Source organism: Spodoptera frugiperda, chromosome 24, assembly GCF_023101765.2.
Source record: "Spodoptera frugiperda isolate SF20-4 chromosome 24, AGI-APGP_CSIRO_Sfru_2.0, whole genome shotgun sequence".
Taxonomy (NCBI): Eukaryota; Metazoa; Arthropoda; class Insecta; order Lepidoptera; family Noctuidae; genus Spodoptera; species Spodoptera frugiperda.
In genome coordinates this window covers 1,666,446-1,680,701 of record NC_064235.1, presented here as the reverse complement: position 1 = coordinate 1,680,701, position 14,256 = coordinate 1,666,446, and the positions used below count along the sequence as shown (strand labels likewise).

The 14,256-nt window shown below is 41.1% G+C and overlaps 1 protein-coding gene and 2 long non-coding RNA genes across 5 annotated transcripts in view; all 3 read right to left on the bottom strand.

Moving 5' to 3' along the window:
- LOC118278470 (calcium-binding protein P-like) overlaps positions 1-4,927 on the bottom strand; it is a 28,565-nt gene extending 23,638 nt beyond the window's left edge. For both annotated transcript variants that reach the window (XM_050703801.1, XM_050703802.1), the window contains exon 1: positions 4,790-4,927. In XM_050703801.1, the coding sequence (XP_050559758.1) occupies positions 4,790-4,844 (55 nt within the window). In that variant the 5' untranslated portion in view covers positions 4,845-4,927. The remainder of the gene's footprint in view (positions 1-4,789) is intronic.
- On the bottom strand, positions 226-2,421 carry LOC118278472 (uncharacterized). The gene is made up of 2 exons (XR_007706901.1): positions 2,361-2,421; positions 226-544 (listed from the first exon to the last, which is right to left on the bottom strand). It is a non-coding gene; the product is annotated as an uncharacterized LOC118278472 (long non-coding RNA).
- A 6,550-nt stretch (positions 4,928-11,477) lies between the features above and the next one.
- Positions 11,478-13,717, bottom strand: LOC126912289 (uncharacterized). 2 transcript variants are annotated; one of them, XR_007706918.1, is made up of 3 exons: positions 13,557-13,717; positions 12,005-12,121; positions 11,478-11,672 (listed from the first exon to the last, which is right to left on the bottom strand). It is a non-coding gene; the product is annotated as an uncharacterized LOC126912289 (long non-coding RNA). The 2 variants fall into 2 exon arrangements; XR_007706919.1 differs by having other exon boundaries at positions 11,478-11,669.
- Between the last annotated feature and the right edge of the window lie 539 nt (positions 13,718-14,256).

Sequence of the window (14,256 nt, the reverse complement as noted above, 5' to 3'; positions counted from 1 at the left end):
TAAAAAAGTCTAAAAAATACTCTGCTAAAATCCGCACTGAAACACCAGACGCCTTATAAGTCTTTTGGGGGTTAGAAATTTAAGGGTTGTTAGGGAATCGGGCGTAACCTAACCTAACTTTTCTGGTGGAAAAGCACCCTAATGTTTTAAATTAATCTACCAGACGGACATTAAAACTTAAATTAGAAAACTAACTTATACTAAGGACAAACATTAAAACAACCGTTTGTGAATTAAATATTTATTGAGTAATACATTTACTTTTCAATAAAAAAAAGTCAACCTGACTGCACAGGGTGTTGTCCCGTGGCCCCTTGGAAGGTATTTTGGGCCCAAGTGTGGAAGCCATCCCACACATGTAGAATAGGAGGTTTAGCTGGCGAGGCAGGCGGGGCGGCTGGCTGGGTGAAAACCACTTGTGGTGGCTGTGGGTAAACTACTGGTTGCTGTGGGTAAGCCACGGGTGGTTGCTGTGGGTAAGCCACGGGTTGTTGCTGTGGGTAAGCCACGGGTGGTTGTTGAGGTGGGTTGTTAGCGGCCGCAGCTGGAAATAATGATGTTTAAAGTCAATTCATTTTATTAAGCAATTACATAATTCCATAAAGATACAAAGGACATGGCTAAACCAAAGTATGAACGTCGTAACCCGTACAAATAAATATTGTATAAATTTGGTACAGAGACAGTAACGCAATTGCTACGATTCTTACAACCTTTCGCTTCATCAACAGTCATCAAAAAATGCATGCAGTTTTGATGTCTAAGATTATTTAAAGAAATTAATAATTTGCAAACTTAATAACAAACATATAAACTTGCGAATTTATTAAATTAGTAGTATAAACATATAAATATAAGTATTTGATGTGAACTATTTACAATGTGATAGGCGTGAGATGTAACCCGTTAAGTCTGAGTACTACGTTAATTTTATCGACAAAAAAAAAATATGAGGGTTGAACCCCCAATTGAAAATATTGAATTAATTTGAGAATTTATCGATGTACATACATACATAACCTCACGCCTGTCTCCCATGGAGGTAGGCAGAGACAGTGGAACGCCAATTGCTACGATTCTTACACACCTTTCGCTTCATCAACAGTCATCAGTCTTTTCATGCATGCAGTCTTATCGATGTCTAATCATTATTTATATTAATTTTAAACTGTCGAATCACAAACATATAAACTTGCGAATTTATTATATTATTAGTATATACATATAAGATATAAGTAGTCATTGATAGATATACCGTTGATAGGGGTGAAATTCTAACCCGATAAGTCTGAGTACTACGTTAATTTTATCGACAAAAAAAAATTATGGGGGAAACCCCCAATTGAAAATCCTGAATTAATTTGAGAATTTATCGATGTACCATACATAACCTCACGCCTGTCTGTCCATGGAGGTAGGCACAGACAGAAAACGCCATTCTAAATATTCTTAAACCTTTTTTTGCTTATCAACAGTCATCAGTCTTTTCATGCATGCAGTCTTATAAAAATCTAATTAAATTTACAGAAATTAATAATTTAAACTTAATAACAAACATATAAACTTGCGAATTTATTACGGTAGTATATACATATAAGATATCGTAGTTCTGATAGATATACAATTGATAGGGGGAGACTTCTAACCCGTTAAGTCTTAGTACTACGTCTCCTTTTATTGACAAAAAAAAATAATATGGGGGTTGAACCCCCAATTGAAAATATTAAAAATAGTGATTTTTTCGGTAAAAAATTTTACAAATGATTTTTTTTTCTCACCAAAACGTATTACGCAAACATGGATGGTAAAAGTAATGAATGGAGCCAATTAGCCACGGTTATTAGCACCGTTTGTCGTTTTTTTTTTGTTTCTACGATGGATACAACTCATTGATAACAAAAAAAGTAAAAAAAATATTAAAATAGCCATTATTTTTAGGGGCTGGGATTCTACCATTCGACCTTCGACTTGTCGATAAAATTAGATGTAGTACTAGCCTTAACGGGTTAGAAGTTTCACCCCTACTCACATTGATATGTAGTATGTCGTGGTGGCTCGCAGGTTCAAGACGCCCGCTTCTCGCACCAATGTGACTTTTCCCAAGTTTATGTACGAAAGATTATTTAGACAGCACTGACAAACGGTGAAGGAAAACATCGCGAGGAAACCTGGGCTTATAATTTCTAATTATAAGTTTGAAATCACCAACCCGCATTGAGCAAGCGTGGTGATTAATGCTCAAACCTTATCTGCGCGAGAAGAGTCTTTGGTCAGCAGTGGCGACTTATAGGCTGTAGATGTGATGTGTGATGAACAGGGAGTTAGGTACCATTCGAATACACACGGATTGAGGTACTGACCTGGTGGTGCCGCTGCTGGTACTTGTGGCGACGGACTCGCGGAAGCACCTCCATCTCCCGTCAAATCTGCAGAAGAAACAACTATTTTAGTTTCATAAGTATGAAAAACTAGCTCCTACCAGCAGCTTCGCCCGCATTGCCGTAGGATGAAAAGTATGTGCCTATGTGCTATTATAATCTACCCCTGTTTTGACCAAATTTCAGAAACAAACATACAAACTCTCGACTTGAATAACATTGAGTAGAATTGTAGGATTACCAGTCGACTAGAATACATCACCCCTACTCTCCCCGTAGGTGTCGTATACCCGACTAAGGGACTACACATTAGACAGAGACCGGGCAGCAGCGCTCTCTGATAAACCTGAACCTTTTATACTGCGATCTCCAATCCCTCTTTTGTAGAGGGATGCGTATACCATATCGCGTGACATCACTTCTATACCTAATGCGCTCTAACAAGGTGCGGCTGACAGATGCCAGTATGACGTTGACGTCTCTCTTTAGGGATGGACATTAGAAAATTTTTTTTATCGCTATCGATACTCGCAGCATACATTCAATTCTCTTGAATTTTTTTATTAAATGTGTGTGTTATTTAGTTGTGCAGTCTAACTACGTGTATATACTTGTCAAAATAAATATTTTATGACCGAGCCCTGAGGTGTTTCAGAGTTACAGTTTTACAGAACCGTGAAGAAAACAAGGATATATTAGTTTGTATTAGGGCTTCCAATCCCGCAGCCTAAATTCAATCTCGGTATTTGCGGGACTACAAATTTTAAATCCCGCGGGATCTCGGTATTTGCGGGATCCCGCATCCTTTTCCACTCCCGCGTGATGCGGGATTACGGGTGCGGGATCCGCGAGATTTGCGGGACTGAAAAATGAGATCTCGGTATATCGAGATTGGAAGCCCTAGCTTGTATATGTTAGATTAAGTACGACCACGCATTATCAATGGCGCCGGAAATGTCTAGAAAAATGCCTACTACATATTTCTGCTCAGATAATGTCACTGTGGTTTGGGCAGAGAGAGCCGCGTCTACAGTGGATTTACCCACATAATTAAAGGTTTTTTAAGAATGATAATTGAACGACGCACGATTTTCGTTTTTTATTCTAAAAAAACATCGACTACTGTCTATCCATCGTAGCCGTACATCCCATCACTAAACACGACTATGGCTTTACGTTATACGCATAACACTTTACTTTATTTTTCATTTCATTAGATTTTAATTGAATACTAGAACATTCCGGTTGGTTTTAATTTAATTAACTACGCATCCGAATGATTTAACATAATACGAATGTGATACAGCTAAAATATTAAGGCATAATTTTTAAATCGCAGCAACTTTCAAGAGTGATACGAAACGTTACTGAATCTGTCAGCCGCACCTTGTTAGAGCGCATTAGGTATAGGTACGTTTCATACGTAATAATTACGTATTTGCTCCCACTCCTAAACTTTGATTCGTTTTATCTAAGTATTGTTATCTTATATTATTATGACAAAATAAAAAAATGCGTGTCTAATATTTTTTCATTACCTAACTGAGGGACTATACAACGTGTAACAAAAAGGGGGTATATATATCAATTGCACGGCTTCTAGATAACATAACAAACGATACGGGAAGGGTTTTTTAAACTCATGTTTTCATGGTACCATGTTATGAATTTTTCAAATCGCGCTGGCGCGCGAATCAAAATTTTGTAGGTACTAGGCGATCAGATTGACAGAAGAAATGTTTCGTAATATTAGCGAGTGACCCCTGTAGTGTTGTGACACGTTTCTATGATTTGAAATCAAGAACTATGCGATACCAAGTATTTGGTACTAATTTTTTTTAAACGTATTTTGAGCTAAAACTTTGTGTAGAGATTCTATTCAACCTGTATTCATCAGGGCTTCTTGATGTATATGGGTATTTTGTTACACGTTGTATAGATTCTTAATTTTCCTACCCCGTCATCATCCCTATTCCCAGGGTTTGGTGAGCATGTTTATCTGATCAAAAGATTTTTTTTAAATATAATGAGAACTCCCTTCAATCTTTTTTACAGCCGCCATTTTATTTAAGTAATGTAATATCCCTAATCCTTAATTCAAATCACATTCAGTTCAGTCAAACGCGAGATAATCCCGCACAAACATACATACAATATACAATATAGGTACAACTATCGACGCGTCGCGTTCCGTGCGCGCCTCAAAGAGCCATCAGACCACCACAGATGGGGCCCAGCAGGGCTGATGCCTGATCCGAAGCTGCGGACTACCTAGCGGGTTTACCGGGAACCCGGCTCGAAGGGCAGAAGTAGGAATGGGGTAGTTTAGGGTAGGAGAAGAAATTGGATGATTTTTTCCCCTCAAAAAAAATCCCCCGGTTCTTTGAAGTCGGTTAAAAATGTGTACTTACATGGGGTCCCAAAGAAGGCGACGAGGAGAACAACGGATGCTTTGCTCAGGAACATGTTGGCTCTCTAGATCTCGGAGTCGACTGTGCTCTGAAGAGCTTCGAGTCCGCTTTTATTGACTGATGACATAAGTACCTACTACTTAAAATAAACAACAAGATAATTCGTCACCGCTTAACGGGATTTACATGCAAATTTAAAACTGCAACGGTAATCCAATTTGTTAAATAATTCTATTTTTGTTTTTGTTTGTAATATTAGGATAGGATTTCCTCCTGTGTCGTGGGTGCGTTTACAAACATACAAGTTCACATACACATGACACCCAGACCCGGAACAATAATTTGTGGATCACACAATTCCGCTACACGTTGCACGGCAGTCGGTTACCCAGCCACAGCACCAATCGTGCAGTGTAGTCTACGAGGGGGGGGGGAAGTGGAATAAGCCAAGCTGCACCACTATTTAGGGCTCTAGATCCCACGTTTGGTGAAAAAATTAACACACGTGACACTGTGTGGGAGAGCCATGCTTCGGCACTGCTGGGCCGGCTCAACCGGAGTGATACCACGGCCGAGCAGTACACCGACGTGAAACAACGCTTGTGTGAGTGAGTGAGATTACCGGAGACCAAATTACCCCCCTTCCCAATCCCCGATTCTCCATCAACCCTTAAATTCCTAACCCCCAAAGGGCCAGCAAAGCACTTGTAACGCCTCTGGTGTTTCGGCGGCGGCGATTGCTTACCATCAGGTGTTTACCGGCTTATACCATAAAAAACTGTGCTGCGCTATTAGACCCCCTCGTGATGTGCAATTTTTGTCGAACCCTGCCCCCCCCCTCCTCCTGCTCTTATTGAGACTTACGTGATTAATTAACAGGAAAAATATAATTTTATTATAACTTTCGTGAGACATAGTAAATTAATTATTATGTTATCGGCTTACTCACGTAACTGTTTGACGAGGAACTCAACTAGTTTCAAGCCATGCTAGAGGCTCATATTCATGAGAAGCATTCCGCGACACACGACGCCGTGTGCCGCGTCTCTAGCAGTGTCATAAAACATCCACGCGAAGACCGACATCCGCGCGGACGGAGTCGCGGGCGGAAGCTAGTGATAAATAAGGAAAAATATTCAAAAACACATTTTGGTACGGTGCATCCTATTTTTAGAATTATAAATTTCTTTATAAACTTCTTATAATTTTTTTAAAGAGTATCCTCTAATTTTTTGTGAACATTCCGTCAAACCGGTGTCCACACTCATATCCTAACGGGTTGTAAAAGTTTTGAACTCACTCAGAGTTCAAAAACATTTATAATTTATCATTGTTTATTTGTTTTGGCCAAATTCATTGCAGATTTTGAGGAAAATGATGCTAAAAATCTTATTTAATACTGTAAACTAGCGACCAGCTTCGCATGGGTGCAATGGTGATATATTACGCATGTATTATACATATAAACCTTCCTCTTGAATCACTCTATCTATTAAAAAAACTGCATCAAAATCCGTTGTGTAGTTTTAAAGATTTAAGCGTACAAAGGGACATAGGGACAGAGAAAGCGACTTTGTTTTATACAGTACTCTAGAAACTTTGGCTACAGTCCGAAGTGTGACACACACACGTTTTATTTGTGTGTGTCAATATGTTTCCTTTCATTGGTCAAGTGGTTGTAAGTGCGACTGCCGGTCAAGGGGACTCGCGTTCGCGTTGAATTTTTCAGTTTCAAACATTCTCAGTAGTAGCACGGAGTCTGGAATTGTGCCCAGTATAGGCTCACCGCCTATTACTTAAAACACAAAAGGTGAAAAGTGGGTGTACATTGTATAGCGGCATTAAGTGCCGTAATGTGCACCTCTGCCTACCCTTTCGGAGATAAAAGGCGTGACTATATGCTATATGGCAATAGGCTCACCCCCTATTACATGGGACTTACTACACAAAGTGAGTTACTTAAAACATGAATGGTGAAAAATGTGTACATTGTATAGCGGCATTACGTGCCGTAACGTGCACCTCTGCCTACCCCTTCGGGAATAAAAGGCGTGATTGAGCATTTGCGTTTTAGCGCCGCGTTCCTTACTTGTTTACTTTATAATTATAACCTTGTCTTGCATACATTACTTAGTGGTGGGGCTAATAAACTGTGTTTCTCTCATTATTTACTGCGCTCAAAGTAATGAGGTGGTGGACCGTTCGGCATAGACATGCTGTAGTGCTACTCCGGTTCTCGAATGCGAAGTTTCGTTTAATCTTCGGCCGTAGGTTTTATTGATTTACTAATAGAATTACTAAAAATAACGTTTTATTTTTAATTTCATATCATAACCTACTTACAGAATGAATTCTTCTTTTCTAAATATTCCAAAAATGCAATCAGAAATGTTTTTGTCTGTCTGTATGTTTTTTATAGAAATAAAAACCACTCGACAGATTTCAACGAAACTTAGTACAATTGTTCTTCGTACTCCTGGGCAGGTTATAGTATACTTTTCATCACGCTACGATCAATAGGAGCCGAGCAGTGAAGGGAAATGTTGGGAAAACAGGGGAACTTACTTCATTTTTTAAGCTTCCGTCTCGTGTGCAGCCTTAATGGTTCTTTAACCTTACATAGAAATCATGTATCACGGAAATGTTTTCCTTAAAATTGTTTAAATAATATCCCACGACAGCAAATGTCTATCTTTTATGGTTGACTCACAATAAGATGTATAACTTCCGATAGCTTAGCAGTTCGAAGCTCTCTCATTCATTCATTAATATTATAAAAAATCTGTACAAGGGTCAATTCTGTACATTGAAAATATTGAAAGCATAAATAGCACCCCCTGCTATTTATTGTGTGTTACTGGATCGATACCAAACCCAAATACGTGATTAATTTTTTTTTTGTCTGTCTGTCTGTCTGTCTGTATGTTCAGACATCACATAAAAACTAACGAAACTTGGTATATTTATACCTTATTATCCTGGGCATAAAATAGGATACTGTTTATTCTGGAAAAATACGTAGAAAAAAACCAAATTCGAATATTGCTCACTCTCTAGCCTAAACGACTCTACTGTGAGAGTAACACTAGATATATCAAAATATAATAAATAATAAAACTAAAAGAAAATAAAATAAAAAATGTAATTTAAAAAACTAAAAAACCCGACTGCGTTTCTTTATAACATGAACATGAAAAAACCCTAAAACAAGAATACAAGAAAAATTAAAGCAGTCGGGACCCATTCTAGAAAGCCAGCCGTATATGCCCTCACTAAGTCTTCATACTTAGAATGGGTCCCGACTGCTTAAATTTTTCTTGTATTCTTGTTTTAGGGTTTTTTCATTTTGATAATATAAAAAAACGCAGTCGGGTTTTTTTGGTTTTTAAATTACCTTTTTTAAATAATAGAATCTACATCCGCGGCTCGACCCTACATCAAATTGCCGTAGGACATAATGCTGTGAAAATAACATGTGGTGGAAAAGCACTCAAATGTTTTAAATTAATCTACCAGACGGACATTAAAACTAAAATTAGAAAACTACCTTATATTAAGGACAAACATTAAAACAACCGTTTGTGAATTAAATATTTATTGAGTAATACATTTACTATTCAATTAAAAAAATGTCAACCTGACTGCACACGGTTTTGCTATTCAGCCCCTTGCAGTGCAGTTTGAGCCTTAGTGCGGATGCCGGCGTAAAAACTTAGAAGAGGTTTAGGTGCCGAGGCACTCGGATTGACTGGCTGGACGTAAACCACTTGTGGTTGCTGTGAGTAAACTACTGGTTGTTGCTGTGGGTAAACTACTGGTTGTTGCTGTGGGTAAAACTGTTGTTGTTGTTGTGGGTAAACTACTGGTTGTTGCTGTGGGTAAAACTGTTGTTGTTGTTGTTGGTAAACTAATGGTTTTTGCTGTGCATTAAACTGTTGTTGCTGTGGGTAAGCTGCTGGTTGTTGCTGTGGGTAAAACTGTTGTTGCTGTGGGTAAACTACTGGTTGCTGTGGGTAAAACTGTTGTGCCTGTGGGTAAGACGCTGGTTGTTTTTGTGGGTAAACCTGTTGTTGCTGTGGGTAAGCCACTGGTTGTCGCTGTGGGTAAAACTGTTGTTGCTGAGGCTTAGCCACGGGTTGTTGCTGAGGCTTAGCCACCGGTTGTTGCTGAGGCTTGACCACCGGTTGTTGCTGAGGCTTGACCACGTGTTGTTGCTGAGGTTTAGCTACGGGTTGTTGCTGAGGGTAAGCCGCTGGTTGTTGCTGAGGTTTAGCCACGGGTCGTTGCTGAGGTTTAGTCACGGATTGTTGCTGAGGGATTGTCACGCTTTGTTGCTGAGGGGTAGCCACGGGTTGTTGCTGAGGTTTAATCACGGGTTGTTGCTGAGGGGTAGCCACGGGTTGTTGCTGAGGTTTAGCCACGGGTTGTTGCTGAGTGGTAGTCACGGGTTGTTGCTGAGGTTTAGTCACGGATTGTTGTTGAGGTTTAGCCACGGGTCGTTGCTGAGGTTTAATCACGGATTGTTGCTGAGGGGTTGTCACGCTTTGTTGCTGAGGGGTAGCCACGGGTTGTTTCTGAGGTTTAGTCACGGGTTGTTGCTGAGGTTTAGTCACGGATTGTTGCTGAGGTTTAGCCACGGGTTGTTGCTGAGGTTTAGCCACGGGTTGTTGCTGAGGTTTAGCCACGGGTTGTTGCTGAGGTTTAGCCACGGGTTGTTGCTGAGGTTTAGCCACGGGTTGTTGCTGAGGTTTAGCCATGGGTTGTTGCTGAGGGGTAGCCACGGGTTGTTGCTGAGGTTTAGCCACGGGTTGTTGCTGAGGTTTAGCCACGGATTGTTGCTGAGGGGTAGCTACGGGTTGTTGCTGAGGGTTAGCCACGGGTTGTTGCTGAGGGGTAGCCACGGGTCGTTGCTGAGGGTAAGCCGCTGGTTTTTGCTGAGGTTTAGCCACGGGTTGTTGCTGAGGTTTAGCCATGGGTTGTTGCTGAGGGGTAGCCACGGGTTGTTGCTGAGGGGTAGCCACGGGTTGTTGCTGAGGGGTAGCCACGGGTTGTTGCTGAGGGGTAGCCACGGGTTGTTGCTGAGGGGTAGCCACAGGTTGTTGCTGAGGGGTAGCCACGGGTTGTTGCTGAGGGGTAGCCACGGGTTGTTGCTGAGGGGTAGCCACGGGTTGTTGCTGAGGGGTAGCCACGGGTTGTTGCTGAGGGGTAGCAACGGTTTGATGCTGAGGGGTAGCCGCGGGTTGTTGCTGAGGGGTAGCCACGGGTTGTTGCTGAGGGGTAGCAACGGTTTGATGCTGAGGGGTAGCCGCGGGTTGTTGCTGAGGGGTAGCCACGGGTTGTTGCTGAGGGGTAGCAACGGTTTGATGCTGAGGGGTAGCCACGGGTTGTTGCTGAGGTTTAGCTACGTGTTGTTGCTGAGGTTTAGCTACGTGTTGTTGCTGAGGGGTAGCCACGGATTGTTGCTGAGGGTTAGCCACGGTTTGATGCATTGGTGATTGCTGCGCGTTGGCCACTGGTGATTGCTGTCCGATAAAAACTGGTGATTGCTGTCCGTTAAACACTGGTGATTGCTGTCCATAGGACGCTGGAGATTGCTGCCCGTTGGCCACTGGTGATTGCTGCCCGTTGGCCACTGGTGATTGTTGTGTGTTTAAAACTGGTGCTTGTTGTATGTTTAAAACTGGTGATTGGTTTGTGCTCAACACAAATGATTGGTTTGTGTTCGACGCTGGTGGTTGCTGTACGTAAATTACTGACGGTTGCTGTTGGTTAGCAACGGGTTGTTGCTGAGGGGTAGCCACGGGTTGTTGCTGAGGATTAGCCACGGTTTGTTGCTGAGGATTAGCCACGGATTGTAGCTGCTGTAAAAAAGTCATGAGTAGTTGTTGCTGAAGGTTACTCATGAGTTGTTGCTGAGGGGTGGTTACGGTTTGTTGCTGAGGGTTAGCCACGGTTTGATGCATTGGTGATTGCTGTCCGATAAAAACTGGTGATTGCTGTCCATTATACACTGGTGAGTGATCACCGTAGGACACTGGTGATTGCTGCCCACTAAACACTGCTGGTTGCTGCCCGTTAGACACTGGTGATTGCTGTCCGTTAAACACTGGTGATTGCTGTCCGTTAAACACTGGTGATTGATCTCCGTAGGACACTGGTGATTGCTGCCCACTAAATACTGCTGATTGCTGCCCGTTAGGCACTGGTGATTGCTGTGTGTTTAAAACTGGTGTGCTCAACACAAGTGATTGGTTTGTGTTCGACGCTGGTGGTTGCTGTACGTAAATTACTGACGGTTGCTGTTGGTTAGCCACGGGTTGTAGCTGAGGGGTAGCCACGGGTTGTTGCAGTAAAAAAATCACGGGTTGTTGCTGAGGGGTAGCCACGGGTTGTTGCAGTAAAAAAAACACGGGTTGTTGCTGAGGGGTAGCCACGGGTTGTTGCCGAGGGTTAGCCACGGGTTGTTGCGTTGGTGATTGCTCCCCGTTGGACACTGGTGATTGCTGTCCGATAAAAACTGGTGATTGATCACCGTAGGACGCTGGAGATTGCTGTCCGTAGGACGCTGGAGATTGCTGCCCGTTGGCCACTGGTTGTTGTTGAGGTTTAGCCACGGGTTGTTGCTGAGGGGTAGCCACGGGTTGTTGCTGAGGGGTAGCCAAGGGTTGTTGCTGAGGGTTAACCACAGGTTGTTGCTGAGGGGTAGCCACGGGTTGTTGCTGAGGTTTAGCCACGGGTTGTTGCTGAGGGGTAGCCACGGGTTGTTGCTGAGGGGTAGCCACGGGTTGTTGCTGAGGGGTAGCCACGGGTTGTTGCTGAGGGGTAGCCACGGGTTGTCGCTGAGGGTTAGCCACTGTTTGTTGCTGTGGTTGTTCGGACTCTGCTGAAAGACAAAATTGTAAATAAGTAATGAATAATACTGTCAGATATATCGATATCGAATGAAAAAGTTCTTTTAAATATAATAAAATATATTTAAATTTTATTTTATTTACTTTTGTGAAGAGTGTCGCGACACATGACATGGCAAGGGACAGATGACAGAAGTCGCACATAAACGATCGACGAATTAATCAACGGATGACGTCATAAATCCTACATCGTATGTATATGTGAAGTGTACATGCGAATAAACATGGATAGACAATCCCAACGAACAGCAGTTGGGCAGAAAGCCCGCCAGCCACGATCGAATTTTTATCAAAACTTATTTACCGTTTGGAGGCGCTGGATTCGGGTTTCCATTAACAGTTCCAGTATTCAGCGGGTCCTGTGGTGTCGGGGCTGCTTCTTGTGGAGTTGGACTCGCTGAAACAGATCCGTCTCCCAACACTGCGGAAGAAATGACGATTTTAATGTCAGGGAAAATGATCAGTGAACTAGAATATATCTGTCATCATCTGCGCAGTGGCGCGGGTGTCGTAAGAGTAGACGTTGCTGTGGAAGCGTTTGGTTTCCACCAATCATATTCATTTGTACATATAGCTTAGTACTGGTAGAAAAGGACTCAGCTAAGCTATGTTTTTATATATACATTCGGCGTCATAAAAATCGCACCTCTTTAAAAGTTCCCTTCATAGTCATTTTAACCCTATTAATCAATGGCAGACATATGATAGATAGATAGATAGATAGATAGATAGATAGATAGATAGATAGATAAAACATTTATTCAGTACAAACAACAGACACAAAGAAATTGACAGACACAAAAAAAAATATAATAAAAAATAAGTGGGTACACAATACAATTTACAGTACGGTAGGAGCAACACAAAGGAAAAGGAAAGAAAATAAAATAAAAAATTAACGGCGCGGTTCAGTGTGTCTCTCAGTTTGCACCGAATGGGAGTCCAGCTCAGCATGTGTCAGGTACAATACCTGACGCTGGTATTCTGCTGGATCCCTGCGATGACGTACGGACGTCGAGCAGACCGAACAGTGAACATTATCTAGGCGTAATTAGTGCTGTGTGTGGTGAAATAAGGTAAGTGTTAATGAAAAGTGTTTTGTGTTCTGTGTGTGTTATGTTTAAATATCAACTATTTAGGGTGATTAACAATGTGTTGTTACACCACTTACATATATATATTTTTTTCCTTTCAGACCCCGACTACAAGTGAACCGGAATTCGGCGATGAAACCACCATCACGGCAGGTACCTGTTATCCCTATATTATGGACGTGTTTGAGATCGTCATACCAAGTTCTTTTTGTGTGCATATGACTGTAAGGTATCATTGGAAAGGCAATTCATTTAAGTTTAAGAATAAATCAATGGATTTGGTTTTTTGTTTACCAGGGAATAAAAAAAGCAAGCAAATGCAAATGATTAAAAAGTTACATTTTATTTTATCAGCAAATAAGTCCTTAAAACAACTTAAAACCTAGTGTTACCCTCCCTAGCTCTGATGACTGCTTCCATGCTTTCTCTCATAGACGAATTAATGTGACAACAGTCTCTTGAGGAATGTTATCCCATTCTGAATATTTTGACAACATTTTTTTAACGTTACGTGCTGATGAGATCTGTTAAGTTTAGGAATTCTAACTGTTGTTAATTTAAAGGTCGTTAAACGTACTTTCAATTGATACCAATATTAATAAGGTGTAATGTATTCGTTACTGGCGGGACATGTTTTAAACTTACAATTTTCCAAGAGGTGCGATTTTTGTGACGCCGAGTGTATATTATAAAAAACATTGCCTCACACTAGGATTTTCTCCTGTGTCGTGAGTGCGTTTACAAACATACAAATTCACATACACTGGGCACTCAGATCCAAAACAACAATTTGTAAATCACACAAAGAGTTGCTCCGTGCGGGAATCGGACCCGCTACACGTTGCGCGGCAGCCGGTTACCCAGTCACCGCACCAACCGTGCAGTCGCATCGTATGGAATCGTCGTGGAGAAATCACTTTGCCGCCTCACTGTAAAAAGAAAACAAACATTGCTGATAAACTTAAAAACCAAAGCAAGCATTTTATGGTTGATTTTTTTTTATTTTATGCGGTAATAATGTTAAGAACTAAGTTTTAGTCTACGTATAATCTATCTATACAATATGCAATTATTCATAATAACTGGTCATTATAATGTGATATAATGTATGACGGAAATGTTCTCCTTAAAATTGTTTAAAAAATATTCCACGACAGCAAATGTCTATCTCTTATGGTTGACTCACAATAACACGTATAACTCCCGATAGCTTAGCAGTTTGGAGCTTTCTGATTATATTTGTCTACTCTTACGTTTATAACACTCTCATTCATTCATTCATTCATTCATTCATTCATTCATAATTATAATAAATCTGTAGAAGGGTCAATTCTGTACTGTGTATTGAAAATATTGAAATAATAAATAGCAGGGGTGTTACTGGATCCGATACCAAACCCAAATATGTGATTAAAAATGTTTTTGTCTGTCTTTCGACGACTTTCTAACGGTTCAATGTCGA